The following is a 20,175-nucleotide window of genomic DNA, read 5'->3' as shown; positions in this document are numbered from 1 at the left end:
ACCCCCTAAGGAAAACTGTGTGTTAGACGCATGTGCATAATCTGTTTTACCCTCATGATTAGGACTTTTCTCAATGTTAAATAATTTTGTGTTTGGTATCATTTTAAAGGGGACCTTCTAAGCTTCCATTTAAACCCAGTTGTGAACCTGTCTGATAAATATGGAGGTCACTGCAGCTCACCAAACCATCAAAAGCATACATTTTTTCACATTTTACGCCTAAACTATGTTCTTTCTTTTATTCCTGTAGGACATAGGAACATCAGAAACACAAAACACAAGTACCACAACATTCACCTGACTATAAGGTTTCAGAAAATATATAACATGCCCATATAATTTCATTGTGAGAATTCAAGATGGCGTCGGAGTCCATCTTTACCCATTTTTTAACTTTTGATCTTGACAACGCAGATGGTCATGTAATACCTCTTTTTGTATGTTTACAAGGGCGGGAAGTTCATTTCCAGGGTTATTTTTGAGATACAAGGTCAAATTCAAGGTCACTTGAAGGTCAAATTTGATATGATTAATGGCACATCTGAGGCCAGTGCACATCCAATTAACTATCAGCCAATTAACTTTGGAAAATGTATAATATATCCATTTTATAAAATTGTGAGAAGTGACTGTGAGCCTGAAGTCTCTTTTTACAAAAGAAGACTCTTTTTACAAAATACAAACCAGATTTAGCTGGTTAGGTCACACAATGGTCTCTATAGGTTACATTTGTTAAATACACAATGAACATCTACACTAACAAATAAGTAATATCACAATAAAATAGGAAACAAAAATATGATTCAAAAACTTAAATGTTTTAATAATTTGAACAATATTAACATCAGCATAACTATAATATAACTATCCCAAACAAAGTCCATCACCACACTGTGTCACTCTCGTCATCTGACCCCCTACTTCAAAATGAGGCTCTGGATCTTCCTGCAGTTTTTGGTTACTACAGGTCTGTAACCTGCACATGTTTGTGCATGTCAGATCATTTGACAGGCATGTGCAGCTTGACATTGTGCATGAATGAACACACTTGCATGCCAATAGTTCCAAGACCACATCTGGTGCAGGCGGGGAGTGAATTCAATCTATGACCAGCTTGCCATCATCATCAGTCCATCCATGTCCAGTAGGGCTCGGCACCACTGGGTCAGCCTGCAGACAGCATTTCCAGATAGCTGCTTGGTAGTTTGCTCGTTAAGCATGCATATAGATGCAGTCTCTAAAGGGTGGCAACTGGTGGGACTCAAGTTTTCCCCTTTTGGTGGTGAAAAGTTGATAGCGCAGTTGGTTGACCTCACCAGTGTTGCTTGTAGCAGCATACATGCGGCAGGTGACCAATTCGATTTTTTCAAACAGATCATCATTAATGTCCCATAATTGTCCCAGTCGACCTAAAGTCTCTTGGCAGATAGTGTCCTTTGTTGCCATCTTCAGGGCATTCAGCTTCCCTCGACCAGCAAATGCACTGACAGTATCACAGCTTGTGAAGGCATGTAAGCCAATTAGACTGTCACAGACAGAGTGTCCAAGTGAGCTTGCCAGTTTGCTGATGTCAACAAACCGCATGCGGTTTTGTGTCCCACACTTCTGGTATATGGGACAAGAGATGTCCTTCTGGAAGCCAAGACAAAGCATCATGACATCAGTGTCCTCGGCTGTGATGATAACTGCTTTTGAGCCTGTGCTGCATCCAGTGCATGAAGTAGTAGGCGAGTGTCAGCCTCTTCTTGTGTTGAGTACAGCTCTGATACTTCCTCACACTCATCATGTAGCAGGTTTCCTCACAGGTCATGTACAACACCTTGCCATGCAGCATTTCTCTATATCATGGGCGTTTCCACTCTTCTACCAGAAACTTGATGAGACTGGCCTTGTTTGAGGGACTGCAAAGGAATGTTCTCCACTGCTGTATGTGATGTCCACTTGTGAGGTTCTTGTACTGGAGAGTGATATCTCTACCCCAGTTTAGTCGTTCAGCGTTTTTGATCGAAATCTGGCGGTAGACATCAAAAAACACATCAATCCTTTCACTCTCTGCTCCCTCATGAAGAACATAGGTGAAGGCTGACTCTGCAATCTGTGCAAAGGTCTTGTTGTTGCCATTCAGTTTTTGGACCAGGCTCATCCCATCAATGATGGTTGTAGATGGTGTTGGGATCTGTTCAGCAGGAGACACATTTTTTCCAGCTCTCTGGCAAGTGCAGCCTTGTTTGTTTTTTGCAGAGATCCATCAGCATTTGCCAGTGGTCATGGCAGTGGACCCAGTGGGTGGGCAAGGGCATCTTTCATGTTCACCTTCCTGTGTTCAGCCACCAGGATCATGTGGCTGAAAAGGTTTCTATCTGCCTCAAACCACATATTTTCCTTTCATCCCATGAGATGTCTTTTTGCTGACCTTGGAGAATGTCTTCAGACTTTGTTTGGTCATCCTGTCATAGAATTTTGAAGAGGAGTTCTCATCTTACCTGGTTTGCTTAAAAACCTGGTAGGCCTCCTCCCCGATCTCATGAGCTCTCAAGAGATCCCTGGTTACATCAGGTGGAGCCAAGAAGCCAGTGGACAGGCTAACCAGATCGGACTCATCAGGGGACAAAGGATTGAGCCAGTTGTTCTCCATAAGATCAATGAGAGACTGGACATCTGCCTCATCTTTTTGGATCCCTGGACCTTGTAGATCTGGATGGGATAGTTTGGACATGCTTTGGCCTGTCAGGTCTCTCAGCTGTCTGAGGTATATGCTTCTGTACTCAGATGTTAAATAACAGCTACATCTGGGTGTGTGGTGGGAAGCTGACACATCTGGGTGTAGTAATATGGAAGGTACCGTACATAATTCATTGTATCATATGCAAAACACCAGGGGATCATTGCACGAATACTTCCCAGTTGAAGCATCCAGTCTCCCTCTCTAGACGCTCGAATGAGCCCCAACAAGATTTTAAACGTCCAAATAGGACATTCAGAAGGATGAGAGGCTGCCGTTTCCATCTCTGAGGAACTTGCGGTACACTTCAAACAGTTCCATGATGCGTGTGCAAGAGCTGCTGTCGAGAACCTCCTTCAAAGTGTCTTGGGAGACGTTGTTCCCAAGACAGTCAGTTGTTTTCAGTGTCTCTTCCAGGTGAACCAGGTCATTCATGTCAGTTGCCGCCAACCAAGACAGGAACCCATTCCATGTCAGTCGCATGAGAGCCTCATACAGGAGCTTGTGTAGTTGGACACCCCTGCTGTATTTACGGCCATCCATAACACCGGAAACTGAGCCTTCTGCAACCACACCAGACTCGATGCAGAGGTCTCGGAGTCCAGCATCTTGGAAACATTTTACAATATTGCCATCAGTGTGCACATGGTGTGGAATACCCCAAACCTTATGATGATGTTCTGAAACTTGTTGTGATGTTTCCATGTGATCTCAGCTGCCTTCGCATACAGGGCTTGGTCGCATACACAGACAATCTCTTTCAGGCTTAAATCTTGCATGATGCTCAGTGACTGGTTGAGCGCTTCATTGACCGTAGACATGTGTTGCTGGAACATTGATGGTAGGCAGGCAGCCTACATTGTCAGGGATGACAATTATGTCACCTCGAGTAAGGATGTTGAAGCCAGTTCAACTGCTGACTGACTGGTGTTCTTGCTGTGAAATGCGTGCAAGGATCCAAACAAGGTTCTTGTTTCTGACAAGATGAGTATTGGCAGCAGTATCAACATGTGTACTTTTGCTTTGTGGTGGCCCCACTCATTGTCCGGCATTGTAAGTTGGCAGCATTTGCAAGGGTGCATCAGTACTTCGTTTCTTTGTTTTGGCAACACTGGCCATGGGTTGGACAGGAACTTGGTTAACTCGCTTTGCTTGCACAGCAATCCCATTGACTCTATGAGATGTTCCCTCACCACTGATGGTTTCTTCCAGACGATCAATATTGTCCCAGGCTAAAGTTGTGAATATTCTTGGACGGATGTTACCTGGTAAGGCCGTATCTCTCCCTGATGACGAGAGCTTCTGAAAACACAAGGCAGTGTCAATCTCTGCCATCTGGGAATAGGATACACTGTGCCCAAGTCGGTTGAGAATGTTTATCAACTCCACACTTCCTGTTAATGACTGGACACTGAATGGCAGAACAATGTGCTTAGAAGGCTTGATTTTTCCACATGTCACTGCATATACTATGTCTTGGCCAAATTATTGCAGAAGTCGCTTAACTCTCTGGGCTGCATGAACAGGATCATTAGAGCCTGTGAGTAGATAGCACAGGAACACAGCGAGCGATGCTGGAATGGTCGGACACTCTGTTTCTGGTTTGACCTCAGGTGGCCAGGCATTCGGTGGTTATATGCAAGGACAGTCAACACATGAATGCATGTCTTTTGGTTGTAAGACAAAAGAGAATTTACGCGAAAGTGACATTATGTGTGTGAAAATGACAAGTAGCTTCATATGCTACAGTTGTTAGCTGCAATTGGCCGCACTCTCCTCGCCCCAGGGAGGGGCGCGCACCAAAGGCGAGCCGCCCGGGGTGGTGAAAGTGGTAAAAAATAAGCATTATCTCTGTCCCCACCAACGACGCCGACACACTACTGACGCCGCTGAGTGCGCGCGCGCACACACACACGGATGAGTTTCTCTCTCTTGTTCAATGAAGTCGGCAGTGATCAGAGTAATTTGTGATTATCGGTACAAACAGCGCGAATCACAACTTAAATGAATGCGGTTCCATTTTACATTATTGTCAGTAAGTTAGATAAACATTAAATTTTATTAAAATCGAACATTAATATTTAGAGCTTGGAGGCTATAAAAATAATAGTCATTAAAGTAACCGGCTGGACTTAATTTTGCAGTGGGCTATATGGCCATCAGCTGCGCTTGTGGAAAGCCCTGTATCTATCCACCACACCTTAAAGGCTGGTCCGTGAAAATATTGACGGACATTAAACCGGTCCATGGTGCAAAAAAGGTTGGGGACCGCTGGTGTACATTACGAATATATTTAGGATATACTCTGATTCCTGAATGCAAAATTTTGCTGCATCAAACATCATAATTTTCTAGCTAAAATTATGCTAGCAAGGCTAACGTTAGTGTAAGTTTTCAGTTCTTGCTAGATAGCCACTAAAACAGTCTTACACACTCCACAGTAATACATCTGAAGCAAATTATATATACCGTATTTTCCGCACTATAAGGCGCACCGGATTATAAGGCGCACCTTCAATGAATGGCCTATTTTAAAACTTTGTTCATATTTAAGGCGCACCGCATTATAAGGCGCAGTGCCAGATTTTGAGAAAATTGGAGGTTTTTAGGTGCGCCTTATAGTGCGGAAAATACAGTAGTTTATCGGTTACGAGAGGAAGCGCAGCGGAGCGGTGTTTTTTATCGCAGGAGAAAAAGCTCTTTGGCATCATCGCGGTGAAGAGATGAATGACTGTGGCCATCTCGCTTTGTTCCCTCGGAAACTCTGTTTAGTCTTCTTTACTTGGCGCAGGTCATCTTGTTACTTCCTCCACTTCCACACCATTAATTCGTTAATGTTAAATTCTCTCACTGCTGCTCTATTCCCGTGTTCTACTGCGTGACTGATCGACTTGAGTTTAAACTCTGCGTCGTAAGCGTGTCTCTTAATAGGAGCCATTTTGGGGTCTTTACATAAACACACAAATGGAAATGAAACGGCACGCCTCACGCAGTCATATATCCCAGCATGCACCGCGCGCTTCTTCTTCTACGGGGAAAAAATGAAGTCGCCGGCTGCTTACTGTAGTTGCGAGACCTGTTGTGGCTCAATATTGGTCCATATATAAGGCGCACCGGATTATAAGGCGCACTGTCAGCTTTTGAGAAAATTGGAGGTTTTTAGGTGCACCTTATAGTGCGGAAAATACGGTAATTGAAGTGAATGTATGTGTTGATAGAATAATCATAGAAGTAAAACAAACCTTGCTTTGTTTGTTTTTGATTGTGATCATTGATAGAACAGCAGTGGTGGAGTGATATTTACCTGGGCTCTGCTTCTTTCTGTTGTGGTGGACTGGGGTTACTTCTAACCGGAGCACAGTATAATTCCAAATTTGACCTTTGACCTTCAAGTGACCTTGAATTTGACCTTGTATCTCAAAAATAACCCTGGAAATGAACTTCCCGCCCTTGTAAACATACAAAAAGAGGTATTACGTGACCATCTGCGTTGTCAAGATCAAAAGTTAAAAAATGGGTAAAGATGGACTCCGACGCCATCTTGAATTCTCACAATGAAATTATATGGGCATGTTATATATTTTCTGAAACCTTATAGTCAGGTGAATGTTGTGGTACTTGTGTTTTGTGTTTCTGATGTTCCTATGTCCTACAGGAATAAAAGAAAGAACATAGTTTAGGCGTAAAATGTGAAAAAATGTATGCTTTTGATGGTTTGATGAGCTGCAGTGACCTCCATATTTATCAGACAGGTTCACAACTGGGTTTAAATGGAAGCTTAGAAGGTCCCCTTTAAAATGATACCAAACACAAAATTATTTAACATTGAGAAAAGTCCTAATCATGAGGGTAAAACAGATTATGCACATGCGTCTAACACACAGTTTTCCTTAGGGGGTGGTTAACTTCATGAGCTGATAACCAATATTTAGCTACTCACCTGGAAAGGCTATCATACAAAAAAATTATCTACAGACATATATCTATCCAAAAAATATAGGTAGCCTTCGTCCCTTTGACTGATACCGAATAGTGAAATTTTGGGCTCTGGCCCATGGACTAAGGGGACTCTGGTCTTCACTATGTGCAATAACCCATGTTTATCACTCTACTGATTGATTGACCACACTGAGACAAAGCAGCTTTTTCTTTAGATGACGGTTACAAGTCAACACATAATACATTTAAAAAAAAAAAAAAATACAACACAAGTACAAACATGTATTATAGTGTATTAAAAATTAAAAACTAAGAAATCACATCCTGGATGTCCTGGTTGAAAACCTATATATAGTAGAAATGTCTATATAATTACTAATAATCTTACAATTGGTGAGATTATAATAAATGTGTTTAACATTTAGTCTGAAATCTGACGAGTAGAGATGTTAATCTCAAAGCAGACGCTCGATACAGTGTCGAGCTTTCAAAGCAGAAGTATCGCGACAAGAAGGGAAAAATCACGCGACTCCTCAAATGAAGCTTCATCACGTCACGCGCGTATGGGCTGAATTCAGGGTGGGGTTTCCAATCTCACAATACATGTAAATGGCCCACTCCTCTAAATGTAGTGGGTTTTTTGAGAGGAGAGTTTTGCATCGACGTCGTCGTCGATGTAGAAGAGGGAGAGTGAGGTTAAAGGTAAGAGATGTATGACTGAATAAACTGACCAGGAAGGCTGATTCTGTCATTGGCTGCACACAGGAAACGTCTGAGGTGGTGGTGGAGAGGAGAACACTAAACTAACTGTTATTAATCATGGATAATCATGACCTCCCTCTCCACCAGACGATAGACAACGGAGCTTCTTCAGCAAGAGACTCAGACAGAGAACACTACAGGAAACCTTTCCTACCTCAGTCCATACACCTGTTCAACTCCTCACCTGTATGTGACAGATAACACTCAGTACAGTATTTCTTTTCCCTCCTTGTATACACTTGTTGGTGTTGAGAGCCTGTACTTTGCTGCTGCAATGGCGAAATTTGCCAGTTTGGGATTAATAAAGCATCTATCTATCTAAGCTTGAATACATTGGCACATACATTCACACATCATACATGTACTGACTTCAGCGACGTGTGGTCAGGGGAGGCAGAGCCCAGTGGTTTGTACTATAAAAGATTTATTTTTCATTTAGCTTCACCAACTTTTGGTTATTGTTCAATTTCCCATTCAAACGCTTGGAAGCGAGTGAGAGCATATTTCTGTCTGTGTGACTGATTGACTCACATACCTTTATACACCTACATGCATAAAAAGCGCACATACAGAGAAACATCAGTGAAGGAGAAAGTGTGAGTGTGAGAGCATTAAGTATTTGTGTGATAGTCTGAGTGTTTGAGGGTGAGGAGAGATGGGAGATGTAGGGAGGATGGAGGCAAGGCCACCAGAAAGAGCCAGATCTAATGTGTGGGAGCACTTTGGCCTTATTACCCCAGAAAAGGTCGAGTGTTTGAGAGTACGAAACGCTACAGCCGAAGCGACAGTCGAGGTTCAGCGGTATTTGTCAGAGTGGTATTTGTCTCCGGAGGAGAAGACCCTTTAAAATACTGGCACCTAAGGACGTCAATTTATCCGAACTTGTACGAGCTCGCCAGACGTTATTTACATATGCCTGCAACATCTGTGCCCTGCAAAAGGGTCTCCTCCAAAGCTGGAGAGGTCCTAAGCAGGAAGAGGAACAGGCTGAAGCTTAAGTCGGCTGAAATGATCTCGTTTTTAAATAAAAATCTTTGAACCACCCAAATCCCAGTTTCACAAGCATTTTATACAACCATTGTCACCACAGTCCCTAGTTGCACAAGTATTTCACCTTTGTTATTCTGTAATTTTTTTCATTTCGTATTTGTCTAAAAAACACAGTATTATATGAAGGCACAACCACACAGGCACATCATTATTTCACTGAAATAATATAAATCAAGCATTACAATGTACATACTGTAGATCCTGTATTGTTAAACAGTGCCTCCCTGTTTAATGACCCATTGCCATTTACTGCGGATGCTGTTCACACTTTAATCCAGCAGATGTCGCTACATTTAATTGTATCAAATGCTTCAAAACACTGAACCATTTCAACACAATTAATTCAGATTGATTCAGTTTGTCCATCACTACACAGAAACATGACGTGGACATGAGAGAGGAACACACAGGCAACAAAACACACTCACCGGGGGGAAACATCAGAAGGTAACATCAACAACACAACAGAGAACAAACAGAAAAGGCAGCGCTAGAAACACACAAGAGGCTCAGGGACGATAAGACTCAGGTGAGACCAATAAGCAATCACACACAAGGAAACACAACAGACAGGAAACCAACTACTTAGCAAAATAAAACAGGAAACTCAAAACCATGATAACAAAATAAAAGACAGAACCAGGACAAGAAGGTTTCTAACATAACATCTGAGATTATAACAGAAAGAAACACTCTGAATCACTTCAACATTTATTTTACAGTTTTAATGTATATTAAAACATATACGAACATCTTTCCTTTCACACAGACATTTCTTTCAACGTTCTTTCACATCGTTGGCCTAACAGCATTATTGCCTAAGTCATTTTTTTTTAACTTACTGTACAATATCAATAAAAAATATAAAATGGAGGGAAATCTGAAATAGAAGGTTTCACCAATAAAGAAGGACCTTTCCAATATGGAAAAAGTGGTTAGTTTCAGGACCCGTTGACGTTTTGAAATGTAGAAAATCCTGAAGGACTTAATATACTCAAATACTTACTGGTTTCAAAGAGGCCACTCAGTTACAAATGATTTAGCCTGTCAAATATAAAACACGAAAAAGTCAGTCATGGTATTTTTTTTAAGACATTAGTTTCTCTGTGAAAACAATAAAAAAAAATAAAAGACTGAACTTGATATACTTGATATAAACAGACACAAAGACTCACTGGGCTGTAGCTAATGCTAACGTTAGTCAGAGCTGTTGATGATCACATCTGTCTGAATAGAACAGACAGTTTATCATATCATCATTACACTGACACAGGATGACATTTATTAGAATGAGTTCTGTTGTGTTTTAGTAGTTAACTAATGGACTGATCAGCTAGTTAGTAGTTAGGGTTACATTAACAATAATTAACAGATTAATCATAAATAATGGTTTGTTGGAGCCCTACATACTGTACATGATGACTCAATGTTTCCAATTCAAAGTTCATCAAACGTCACTTTAAGGTTTGAAGGAGATTAGAAAATATTTTTAACTCAGGAAATGAATAATCACATTTAGCTGTTGATTCATCAGTTTTCTACAAACAGTTTTAGTTTCATTGACATTCCTCTTAGTCTCAGTCTCCTGCTACTGATGGATTTGATGTTTCTCATGAAGTTTTTCTGGAGACTTCAGATTTCTACCAGGACAAATCCTCATTTTCTTCCAGGAGAATCTCAGCCTCATCGTTGATAGTTGTGTTGCCACTGTCTAGAGGAATGAACATCAGAGTTATGGTGAGAAAGTGTTTTATCATTTTTATACATCCTACTCAGTCTGTCTGCAGAGTCATGAAAATAAATAAATTGGGTAAATTATCTGTGACATATAATAACTGTAGCAGAATAAATACTAAATAATTTAAACTTTAAATGATGTATGACTTCAACAGACTCTATAACAGATGAATAAACTAGTAGCAGACTGACCCAGGAGCTGAGACAGAGTTAATAAAGACGTCTAATATTCCTACAACTAAAATGAACTAAAATGATTTTAAAAGAAAGCCTGAGACTGACGACACAAACAATTAAACTTTCTTACCCCAAAAATATTCATCACGAAAACCAGATGCATCATGAATGATTTCACAGCTGTAACGAGACACTTCAGACTTTAAAACCTCCACACGGTCTCTTCTCACGAAGGTGTCGTCTTTATTCACAGAAACTCCTGAACTCTTCACTCCGTCCTCTCTGGTTAGAATACGTCCGTTCCTCTTCATATTCAGAGTGATGTCGTCTGGGTAGAAGCCTTTGACCACACATAATAACATGACTTTTGTTTCATCTGTCTGGTTCTCCTTCCACATCTTTACATCAGGTTGAGCTGGAAGCAGAAAAGATGAGGTGATGTTTGGAGGGAGGCTACGTAGCAGCATGATACAGACCAATGTCACCACATATGATCAGTTTATAACACTGACGTCCTCATAATGAACTCCATCAGTCCAGTTTCAGTTGTTTGTTACAGTATAATGAGAGTTGGTGTGTCTCAAAAAAAAAACAGTAATCAGTTTACACTTTCATCTTTTTAGTTTATCTTTATGTAAATAACATGAACAGAGACAACATTTAATTGTGTCAGAATCATTTCGTCAAAATCCAGAATAACATCAGCCACGTGTTTTAAATCAGTCCTGCACAGACACCAACACACACACAACATTCACAACAGAAAGGACAGAAAGGACGTACCTGGGGTGTAGCTTGGATAAACCTCTCGAGCTGTACCAGCTGTCCCTGGTTCGAGTCTGGCTGCTCCTGTAAACAGACAGAGAGAATGAAGTGATGGTTGATGGTAGAAGTTATTGTATTGAAGGACTTGTACTTGTCCACAGTCCAATAATAACAGAGCTCTGATAACAGACTCACTCCATTGTTCTTCTGGAGGAAAAGATTCTGTGGAATCTTGGTGTAAATACACTACAGACAACTCTGGATTACAGGACCTACAATCATTGATGTTGTTGAACACAGTGAAGATACACAACTCTGAACCTACCAAGGATGTGTTTTCTGAACCAAACCACCGGCACCACAACTACAGCCAGGACCAGGAGCAGGACTACTACTGCACCAACGATGACACCAGTGTTGTCTCCACCAGGGCCAGAAGGAGGAGGAGGAAGATGATGATCTAAAACCCAGAAAACATTGCCATCAGTTTGTGTGTGTTAGTGAAATGTGGATGTAAAGTCTCAGCAAAGATTGAATTTAATGACTAAACAAAGTGAAATCAGTGGGTAGTGAAGGAGAGAAACATGTGAGCTTCAAAGCTAAACCAGAGTGTCAGAGTATTCTCAGATGAGACTATGTGAAGACAACTTCTACCTGTTCTCTAGTTACAATCATCTCACTCACTTCAATTCAACCAGATTAAACCAACATTCTTACCCCAGGATTTCTCCACATTCATACCAGATGCAGCATTTGGATCATTATGACCTGGATGACTGAGAACTTTCACAGACACATCTTCTCCAAACATCACTCTTTGTGCCGTCCAACAAGGTGACTCACTTCACATGACATTGTTCTGACTATTGGTAGTAGGGATGTCCGATAATATCGGCCGATATTAACCTTTTTTGTAATATCGGTTCATATCGTTATCGGTTTTACCACCGATAATGAAAACAGATAACATAATACCCAGGTTATGCTGCTGATGCTTGTGTGGTAAGAATTTGGACAATATCGGCTATCGGCAAAAAGTCAATATCAGACATCCCTAATTGGTAGCCGTGGCTTACATTTAAAACAGAATAGTTACCCAACATTGTATTTGTTTTTGTTGGTTTGTTGCATGCACTGTGTTGCTGTGTCACTGTGAAGCTGGTGAAGACGGAAAGATTCGAAAAATGAAGCGGCAGAATGAGAAGACTTCAGCCAAAAAAAGGTGCTGGGCACCAGACATCCCTGATTTCTGGGGTCAGTCCCCTTTTTGGACATGTCCTCCGGTTATAGATGTCCCTGAAAGTGTCCCCAGTTTTAGCACTTTATGAATGAGAAAAACAATGTTGAGTCCTGGCATAAGTTCTGGATGAGTCCAGGCGCTGGGGTATGAGTTGGAGGGACAGGTTGATACGTCATCCACAGATCTGTTTGACGTGTAGGTAAACTGCAGGGATCCAGGAGTGAGACTGTCCTTCGGGTGTGCGAGAAAATGTTTCTCAATAGACTTCATTACCACCCATGTCAGAGCCACAGGGCGGTAGTCATGGAGTCCAGGAGTTCTTGGCATCATGGGATGATGGTTGAGGCCTTGAAGCAAGCTGGCACATTTCTTCTGTTGTGTTGTACAGTGAATATATTTTGTGCATTTTAGTGAGTATATGTTTACCGTTTATTTTATTTTATTTTATTCTATATTTTTATGCAACAAACACCAAGGCAAATTCCTTGGTTATAAGCCAACATCATTATTTCGAAATCAATTATTTAATTTGAGATGAACTGAGCTGAGTGTCAGAGACGTTTCAGTCATTAGAGACCAGTCACTGCAGCCTCTGAAATAATGTGACATCTCAGCTCCAGTGTTCAGTCATTTTCTTCACATCTACAACACTTGTAGAGACGACACTGTTAGCAGCTCTGATACAAATCAACTCTGGATCCAACCAGAGTCTAGAAAACTACACACAATCATTTTACATCACTGTATTATTAGTTTTCAGAAGAAAAACATCAAAGAATAATTTTGAGAAGATTCTTACCCCAGGATTTCTCCACATACATATCAGATTCAGCATGAATGACTTCACAGCTGTAATTAGACGTGTCTGATCTTCTAATCTCCACATAGTCTCTTCTCTGGAAGGTGTCGTCTTCATTTGGACGAACGTCTGAGGTCACCACTCCGTCCTCTCTGGTTAGAATATGGCCGTTCCTCTTGATATTGAGGACGATGTCTTTCGGGTAGAAGCCTGTGGCCAGGCACATCAAGATGACGTTGGTCTCAACTTTGGCGTTTCTCGCAAACACAAACACTTCAGGAGGAGCTGGAAACAGAAAGAGACACATACTGTTTATTCTAGAACTAGAAACACATGCTTCATTTATCTTCTCGCAGCATTTACTGAACATGACCGGGCTCTGACAGCTACTTCTACATTTCCTTAAAGAGCTGATTGTCTTACATCAGCTGTAGCTTGATGGAAGTAAATATTTCAGTAAGTTACCAACATGAGACGTCCATCAGGTATCACTAAACCTACTTCCATCAGGTATTACTACACCTACTTCCATCAGGTATTACTAAACCTACTTCCATCAGGTAGGGCTGCACGATTCTGGAAAAAATGTGAATCACAATTTTAAAAAAATGTTTATTGCACTGATGAACTTTAACAAAACAAAAGATTGAGAAATGAGAGCATTTGTTTGTGACGCCACTTGTGAAATAAAATGCTTAAGAATCATTGTGTTTAGAAATGAGATCACGTGTATGTGTGAATCCAGATTTTTAAGCGATTGATCGTGCAGCTCTTCCACCAGGTATTACTAAACCCACTTCCACCATCTCTACTAATAAAAAACTTAAATATAAAATAATTTCATGCTTTACATACGGGCTTTTTTTATCTGATTTTTGCCTAAACTCCTGAACTTCTCCAGCCAGTCCATGCACTCGTTCTCCAAGTAGCCTTTGGTGTATTCTGTCAGGACCTGGACATCGTCCCACTTCCTCTTGGTGGGGACAGCTGCATCAGTCGGGGCGACCCAGACTGAGTGGATATCATCGAAGGACAGGAAGTCGTTTCCATCATAACCGTACGTGTTTATGCCACGGTGATATCGTAAAGAGCCATCAGCTTGTACCACGCCCTCACAGCCGACCATCCACTGGATAACATGGACATCTGGAACCAAACAAAGCTCATATCTAAAAGGTCCAGAGTGAAATGTGTTTGAGGAGTTTTACAGAGCAGTGGATCTTACCGGTGTCATCCTGTCTCATCCGTTTCATCAGGATGTCGATGTTGACCTTGAACCACTGCTGCTTGCTCCGGCGGGACTGTGTTCCTTTGTCCCAGTACTCTTTAGAAAGTCGCTCTCCCATCCAGGGCTGTTTGGGAACTTTGGTCTGATGCTCACTGTCGTAGTAGTCGATCATCTTGCCGTCCAGCAGACCCATGGCTGTGAACTCATGGATGCCCTCGAGTCCCACAGGTTTGGAGAGGGCCGTGTAGATGTACGTGAGGGAATGTTTCTCTGAGAATCACACAGGTAGAAAAATTATCATCTACGTGGCAGCAGGTTAGATCCACTGACATTGACTGTGTAGAGAATTCATCCCAACAGAAAGAGACGATCGTACTGGGCCTGCAGTGGCGGTGCCAAGCTGAAGGCTACGCATTTAGCGAAAAAGATATGAACCCTGTGTTTTATCTGTGGCCATGGGGAAAAGGCTCTTCTGAAACCTGATTTTATTAGCAATTTGATCTGCTTTTTACCAACACAGTGAACACTGTGTGACACTGACAGAGGAGGAAGAGCAGTCTGTATCAACTGATTACCAGCATCCATTAGCCCAAATAGCTACATCACTCTCGGCTAAACTCTGGGAGTCTTTGACCACTGCCTGGTCCATCTGATTCCAACCTACAGGCACAATCTGAAGTGTGCTCAGCCTGCAGTGAGGACTGTGAAGAGATGGACAGATGAGTCAAAGATGCAGTTACAGGCTTTGACTCATTGTTACGTCTTTGAAGCTGCAGCCTCAGACCTGGACGAACAGACGGACACTGTGACATCGTACATCAGCTTTTGTGAGGACATGTGCATACAGTAGCGGTGGGTATTGGCAAGGACTTCATGATACGAGACATAATGATATTACGATATATATTGCAATATTCTACATAGTCCACTGAGAATTTTTTAAATGCATCTTAAAATACAAGCTGTACATCAGCTGACAGTGATAATTCAGTGGACAAACTGGGTCAAACCAATAATATTAATTCAACTTAATTCAAATCCATTTCCAGTTTATTGCACTGCACAGGAAGTGGATCAAGTTTCGTGCCACTTAAATATCAAAATACAGTTCACAATCGTCTCCTTGACCAAAAATTTCAACGTCTGAGCACTGAACAGGTCTCATCTCCTACTATCACTTGTCCTCACTAGGGTGGCGGCCACTGAACAGATGTGAAAATGTGTAAAATGCCTATGCATACACATTGTCTAAGTACTGTGTTATCCAGTGTAGTTTGCTTCAGTTCAACAGGATTCGGCGGCTGCGGTGTCTCATGGTGTCTCATTAGATGAGTTCACAAGTTGCTGGTGTTCACTGAATATCTAACAGGGGCAAAGCACAGTTTGCGTGCTCTTTGTCCATCTTATTACTTCCTGTCTCCAAACGTAAGCTTCGAATTTTGATTGTGTTTCAAATTGTGCCGCCACCACCACTAGGCTGTCTTCTACTACTTGCCTGTCCACTTCTGACTGCTTTGCTCAGCACTGTAGAAGTCGTTCACTATCGGCCCAAAGCATCATTTTTTTCTTTTTTCATTTAAAATCAAATTAAGACATTTAAAGTCGATATTGCATAGGAAGAAAAAGTAAGGCAATATATTGCCACATTTATATTTTTTCCAACCCAAGCGTACGGACCAAAACCTCCTGCATTTTCAACAAGAACAAACCATGGTTCACTGCATGACTGAGACAACTACGCCAGGACAAGGAAGAGGCCTACAGGAGCTGACATCAGGGCCTATACAAGCAGACCAGGAACAAGCTGACGAAGAAGAAGGGCACCAAAGAAGAATTACAGTGAAAAGTTGTCAAACAGCTTTTCTGGAACAGTCTGGAAAGGCTGGACACAGAAACTTGAATAACTGACGGGAACATGTCCTCCTCCTCCACACTAGGTGGCGATATGTGTCTTTTCAGCAGGTTAACACCATGTTTATACGGCCCCTTATTTACGACAGTCTGGTGTTTACTAGAATAACCCAGCACATCATCAACTTCTATCACAGTAAACGACACTAAACATGAACCAGTTTACATGACTAAAACTCAACAAAGGAGTCACCTACAACAACTAATTCAACTAAAACTACTTTAAATGTTCAACAGCTAAAATGATTTAGTTTCGTTTTTAACTCGACTCTCATCAAAGGTTCATAAAACAGTGACTTACCGCTGTTTACCGTCACTACTGTCCCCAGAACAACTACAAACACCAGCAGGAACATTTAGAAAACAAACTTGATTCTACTCTCGTTTAAACTTAGTTTCATTAAACTTTTTATCGTGTTATTTCTCTTCGTCTCATTCTGATCAATAACTGTCCACTCCCTGGTTTCACCTGGCGTTACCTGTTGTCATGTGACGTTCAAAGGTCCTCCGTTTATATTCATTGTCTCCATGGTAATAACCTAGTCTATGGTAGAGACTCATTCTTAAAACCTCAAGTAAAAATAAAATAAGATTAAAATAATGATTATTAGTTTGGATTAATTCTTAATTAGTTAATATTTGTTGTATAACATCCAGTGATTTACTGTCAGTTTCAGTCTTGATTATGATTTAAAATAATTAAATTAATTCCAGACAGTGTCTCTCTGAGGTGTTTGGGAACAAATACAATGATTTCAGTTTATCTGAGTTAAAGTAGAAAGTTAAAGGTTTGACTGATAAGTTGTAGAAACCAAATATCTTCTTCTTCTACTGAATTAATTCAGGGTCTGAGACAAAGATGGAGGAAACTTCTTATTCTGTTCCATTTCCAGTAGTTGGTTAATTTTTATGTGTCTGATCAAATCGTTTTGTGGATGATTAACTGACTTTAACCTCTGGACTTGAGTTGGACTCAATTAATCATCCTCAGAACTGTTTTTATTCTGCTTCCTTTGACCAGGAAACAACCAGAGGAAGAGGAGGAGTGATGAAGATCAAATCACTGAAGACTCAAGAACATGTAAAAAGCAAACTGAATAATTATACAGGAATGGACACAAAGAACATAAATAACACAAAATAAACATAATGTCCATGTCTGGCTGAAGTTATAGAAGAACAGAGCTGAAAGTAAATCTGGGCTTGTTCTTGTTAGGACCATGAGGCAACACACTAAAGCACTAAGGCGTGTTTCTCCTTATTATTATTTTTCATCTTCCTCCTTTTTTGTCCCTTAACTCGTTCATTTTATGTATCAAAACATGCGGTTTGATCAGGATCAGTGTGATGTTACTTCTCTATAAAATACAATTTTCAAAAGCAAAAAAACAAAAAAAAGAGAATTTTTCAAAGCTCAGGCAAACTTTCACCCAGAGGCTTCATTTAAACTTTAAAATATGGACACACACCTTGTGTGTTGGTGTATTAAACCTCATTTTGTCGTATAGTCTTTGTTCAATCACTGGTCAATGACCATGATCATTTTTGATTGTTTTATGTCGTGACATGAGGACGAACTCATAGTGAACTCAAAACTGCTCTCGATGCATCGTTACATCCTCAGTATCAAGAGATAAAAGTAACAACAGAGAGACACAATGAACAATGACTACAAGAAGACAACCAGTGAGTTACACTGTAAAATAAAGGCAAAGTAAAAATAAACAGCCTCTGTAAAATACTCACTGCCTGGTTTGATACTACTACTACTAATAATTCCTTTATTTATCACTCCTGGGGAAACACTCTTAACATGTGGTTGAAGCTCCTTCATCTTTGATTCCAGCTTCATTCTCTGATTAAATGATTCAATGAGAAGCTTCTACAATGTCTCCACATTTATTTCCATCTAGTGTTAATCTCCAGCTCATCCCAAACATTCTGTATGGGGTTCAGGTCTAGACTCTGGTCTGGTCTCATGCTCCCTGAACCACTGTTTCTCTACCTGAGCCCCATGAATCCTGGTGTTGTCATCATGGAATATGGAAGAAAAACTCCATGTATGGAAGAACCTGGTCATTCAGTGTATTCAGGTAGTCAGCTGACCTCATCCTCTGGGACCAAAGTTGATGAATGTTAATGTTTATTCTTATTCTCATCACTCTGGACCAGGTCAGACTTTATGACCTCCCCCCATGTCTCCAGAGTCCAGTCTTAGTGCTGCTCCCTAGCAGATTTATAGCCTTTTTTACCGGTTGTCCTCCCTGATTAGTGGTTTTCTGTTCAGTCACAGTCCCTTGACTTCCCTTCACATTGTCCCTGGTGTGAAATGCTCTTCCTTCCGTTATTAAACACAGCCCTGAGTTCTACTGCTGCTTTTCTTCCAAATGTTTCTCCATCAATTAGGATTTATTTCTTCCTGGTAGACCATGGTTCTCCACTATCCTTCCAGTCTTAATCACCATGAACTAATTATGAGCTATGAGCTCAGTTACATCCAGGTTGTGTTTGGACCGAGACCAGATTATAACAGAGAGAAACACTCTCTGAATCACTTCAACATTTATTTTAGTGTTCATGAAAATGTAAACATGGACAAACATCTTTCCTTTCCATTTCTTTCTTGGTTCTTGCATTGGCCCAATAGCATCATTTTTTTTTATTATTTACTGTTACGTTACATTATCAACAAAAATATAAAACCCAGTGATCTGAAATTGAAGGTTTCCCCAACAAAGAAGGTCCCTTACATTATGGAAAACAAAAGTTCACAAAGAATAAAAACATCTCCATTAATGCAATTTCTCTGCTGTGGGACAGACACACTGAAGGGGAGAGATGAGCAGCTTTTCTCTAGACGACGAATACAAGTCAATACTTTAATAAACAATAATACAGACATGTGTCATAGTGGTACTAACAAATCTCTTTGTGTGTTGTTGGAGCTATTTGTTATTCTTTTTAATCCTGTTTAAATATTAGTTCTTTGTTTTATTTGTTTAACATTAGTATTTCTGTTTGTTTTGATTATTTGTTTGTGTTTTTATTTTGAAGGCATCAGGTAACTGGTGCACACCAGGTGAGGTCATAAACAGAAAGTGACAGGTGAGCCAGGCACTGGCTGAGAGGCATCAGAAGTCAGTGCTGTATGTTTTCTCTTTGCCAATTGTCTAAATAAATCACAGAAAATGTCTTTTTTTTTTTTGGAAGCTCCTTTTGGCTAAAACTAGAGCTCAGTGTGTTTCAGACGTAAATGAATTCACTGAATAAATGTTAATAATGTGATGAAGCTTTGGCAGCGTCTGAATCAGTGGAGGCTACGAGGCTTCAACCCTGAGCTCATAAATATAGATACTGATGCTGATTGGAGCTGCTCTTATGACTCTAGGACTCTGAACTCCTTAGTGTTTCAGAGACATGAGACACAAGTGAACTCTGACCACTGGAGCTGTAGATGTGCAGTGAACGCACCACAGGCCGTCCCAGTAGTCACACTTTAAATGTTTTACTACCAACACCACACACACTGGAGAAAGTCCTCACTGCAGGGAAACGCTTCTTTAACATCAAACTTTAAACTCCTTCTCTTCACATTGTTCGGCTCAGATTTAGTTTTCATTTACGTCTCAGTCTCAGTCTCCTGCTCACTGATGGATGGATTCTGTGTTTATGGAGACGTCAGACTGATCCTGGACCTTTTCTTCCAGGAGACTCTCAGCCTCAGGATGGTTTGTTGTGTTGTCATTGTCTAGAGACATGAACATCAGAGTTATTGTAGATGTATATGTCATCCCTTCTTTCACACTAAAACCTAAAGACAACACATGAGTCTGTCTACAGAGCAC

General features: G+C 40.8%; 4 protein-coding genes across 7 annotated transcripts in view; 2 read left to right on the top strand and 2 right to left on the bottom strand.

Annotated features, from left to right (window-relative positions):
• The window catches only part of LOC125019927 (H-2 class I histocompatibility antigen, Q10 alpha chain-like), a 175,597-nt gene that overhangs the window by 36,794 nt on the left and 118,628 nt on the right, over positions 1-20,175 (bottom strand). The gene's annotated exons all lie outside the window — the stretch shown is intronic.
• Positions 1-20,175, top strand: part of LOC125019928 (H-2 class I histocompatibility antigen, Q10 alpha chain-like) — a 333,056-nt gene that overhangs the window by 234,661 nt on the left and 78,220 nt on the right. The gene's annotated exons all lie outside the window — the stretch shown is intronic.
• The window catches only part of LOC125019922, a 293,290-nt gene that overhangs the window by 231,600 nt on the left and 41,515 nt on the right, over positions 1-20,175 (top strand). The window lies entirely within an intron of this gene.
• LOC125019926 (H-2 class I histocompatibility antigen, Q10 alpha chain-like) lies at positions 9,188-16,794 on the bottom strand. The gene is made up of 8 exons (XM_047605055.1): positions 16,632-16,794; positions 14,417-14,689; positions 14,047-14,337; positions 13,192-13,476; positions 11,478-11,612; positions 11,171-11,236; positions 10,518-10,802; positions 9,188-10,184 (listed from the first exon to the last, which is right to left on the bottom strand). The coding sequence occupies exons 1-8, from the start codon at positions 16,684-16,686 to the stop codon at positions 10,114-10,116; spliced, it is 1,461 nt and encodes a 486-aa protein (XP_047461011.1). The 5' UTR covers positions 16,687-16,794; the 3' UTR covers positions 9,188-10,113.

The sequence above is a fragment of the Mugil cephalus genome, chromosome 14 (assembly GCF_022458985.1).
Source record: "Mugil cephalus isolate CIBA_MC_2020 chromosome 14, CIBA_Mcephalus_1.1, whole genome shotgun sequence".
In the NCBI taxonomy this organism is placed as follows: domain Eukaryota; kingdom Metazoa; phylum Chordata; class Actinopteri; order Mugiliformes; family Mugilidae; genus Mugil; species Mugil cephalus.
This window is presented reverse-complemented; position numbering and strand designations above follow the sequence as displayed.

What these genes read in the sequence shown, in the direction of transcription:
- LOC125019926 (XM_047605055.1), bottom strand. Translation starts at nt 16,686, where the DNA reads ATGTTCCTGCTGGTGTTTGTAGTTGTTCTGGGGACAGTAGTGACGGTA. An exon ending in TTATCCAAGCTACACCCCAG is followed by an intron (nt 10,803 to 11,170) that starts GTACGTCCTTTC and finishes TTCTGCTTCCAG; the next exon opens with CTCAACCTGATGTAAAGATG. An exon ending in TCGTGATGAATATTTTTGGG is followed by an intron (nt 10,185 to 10,517) that starts GTAAGAAAGTTT and finishes TCATTCCTCTAG; the next exon opens with ACAGTGGCAACACAACTATC.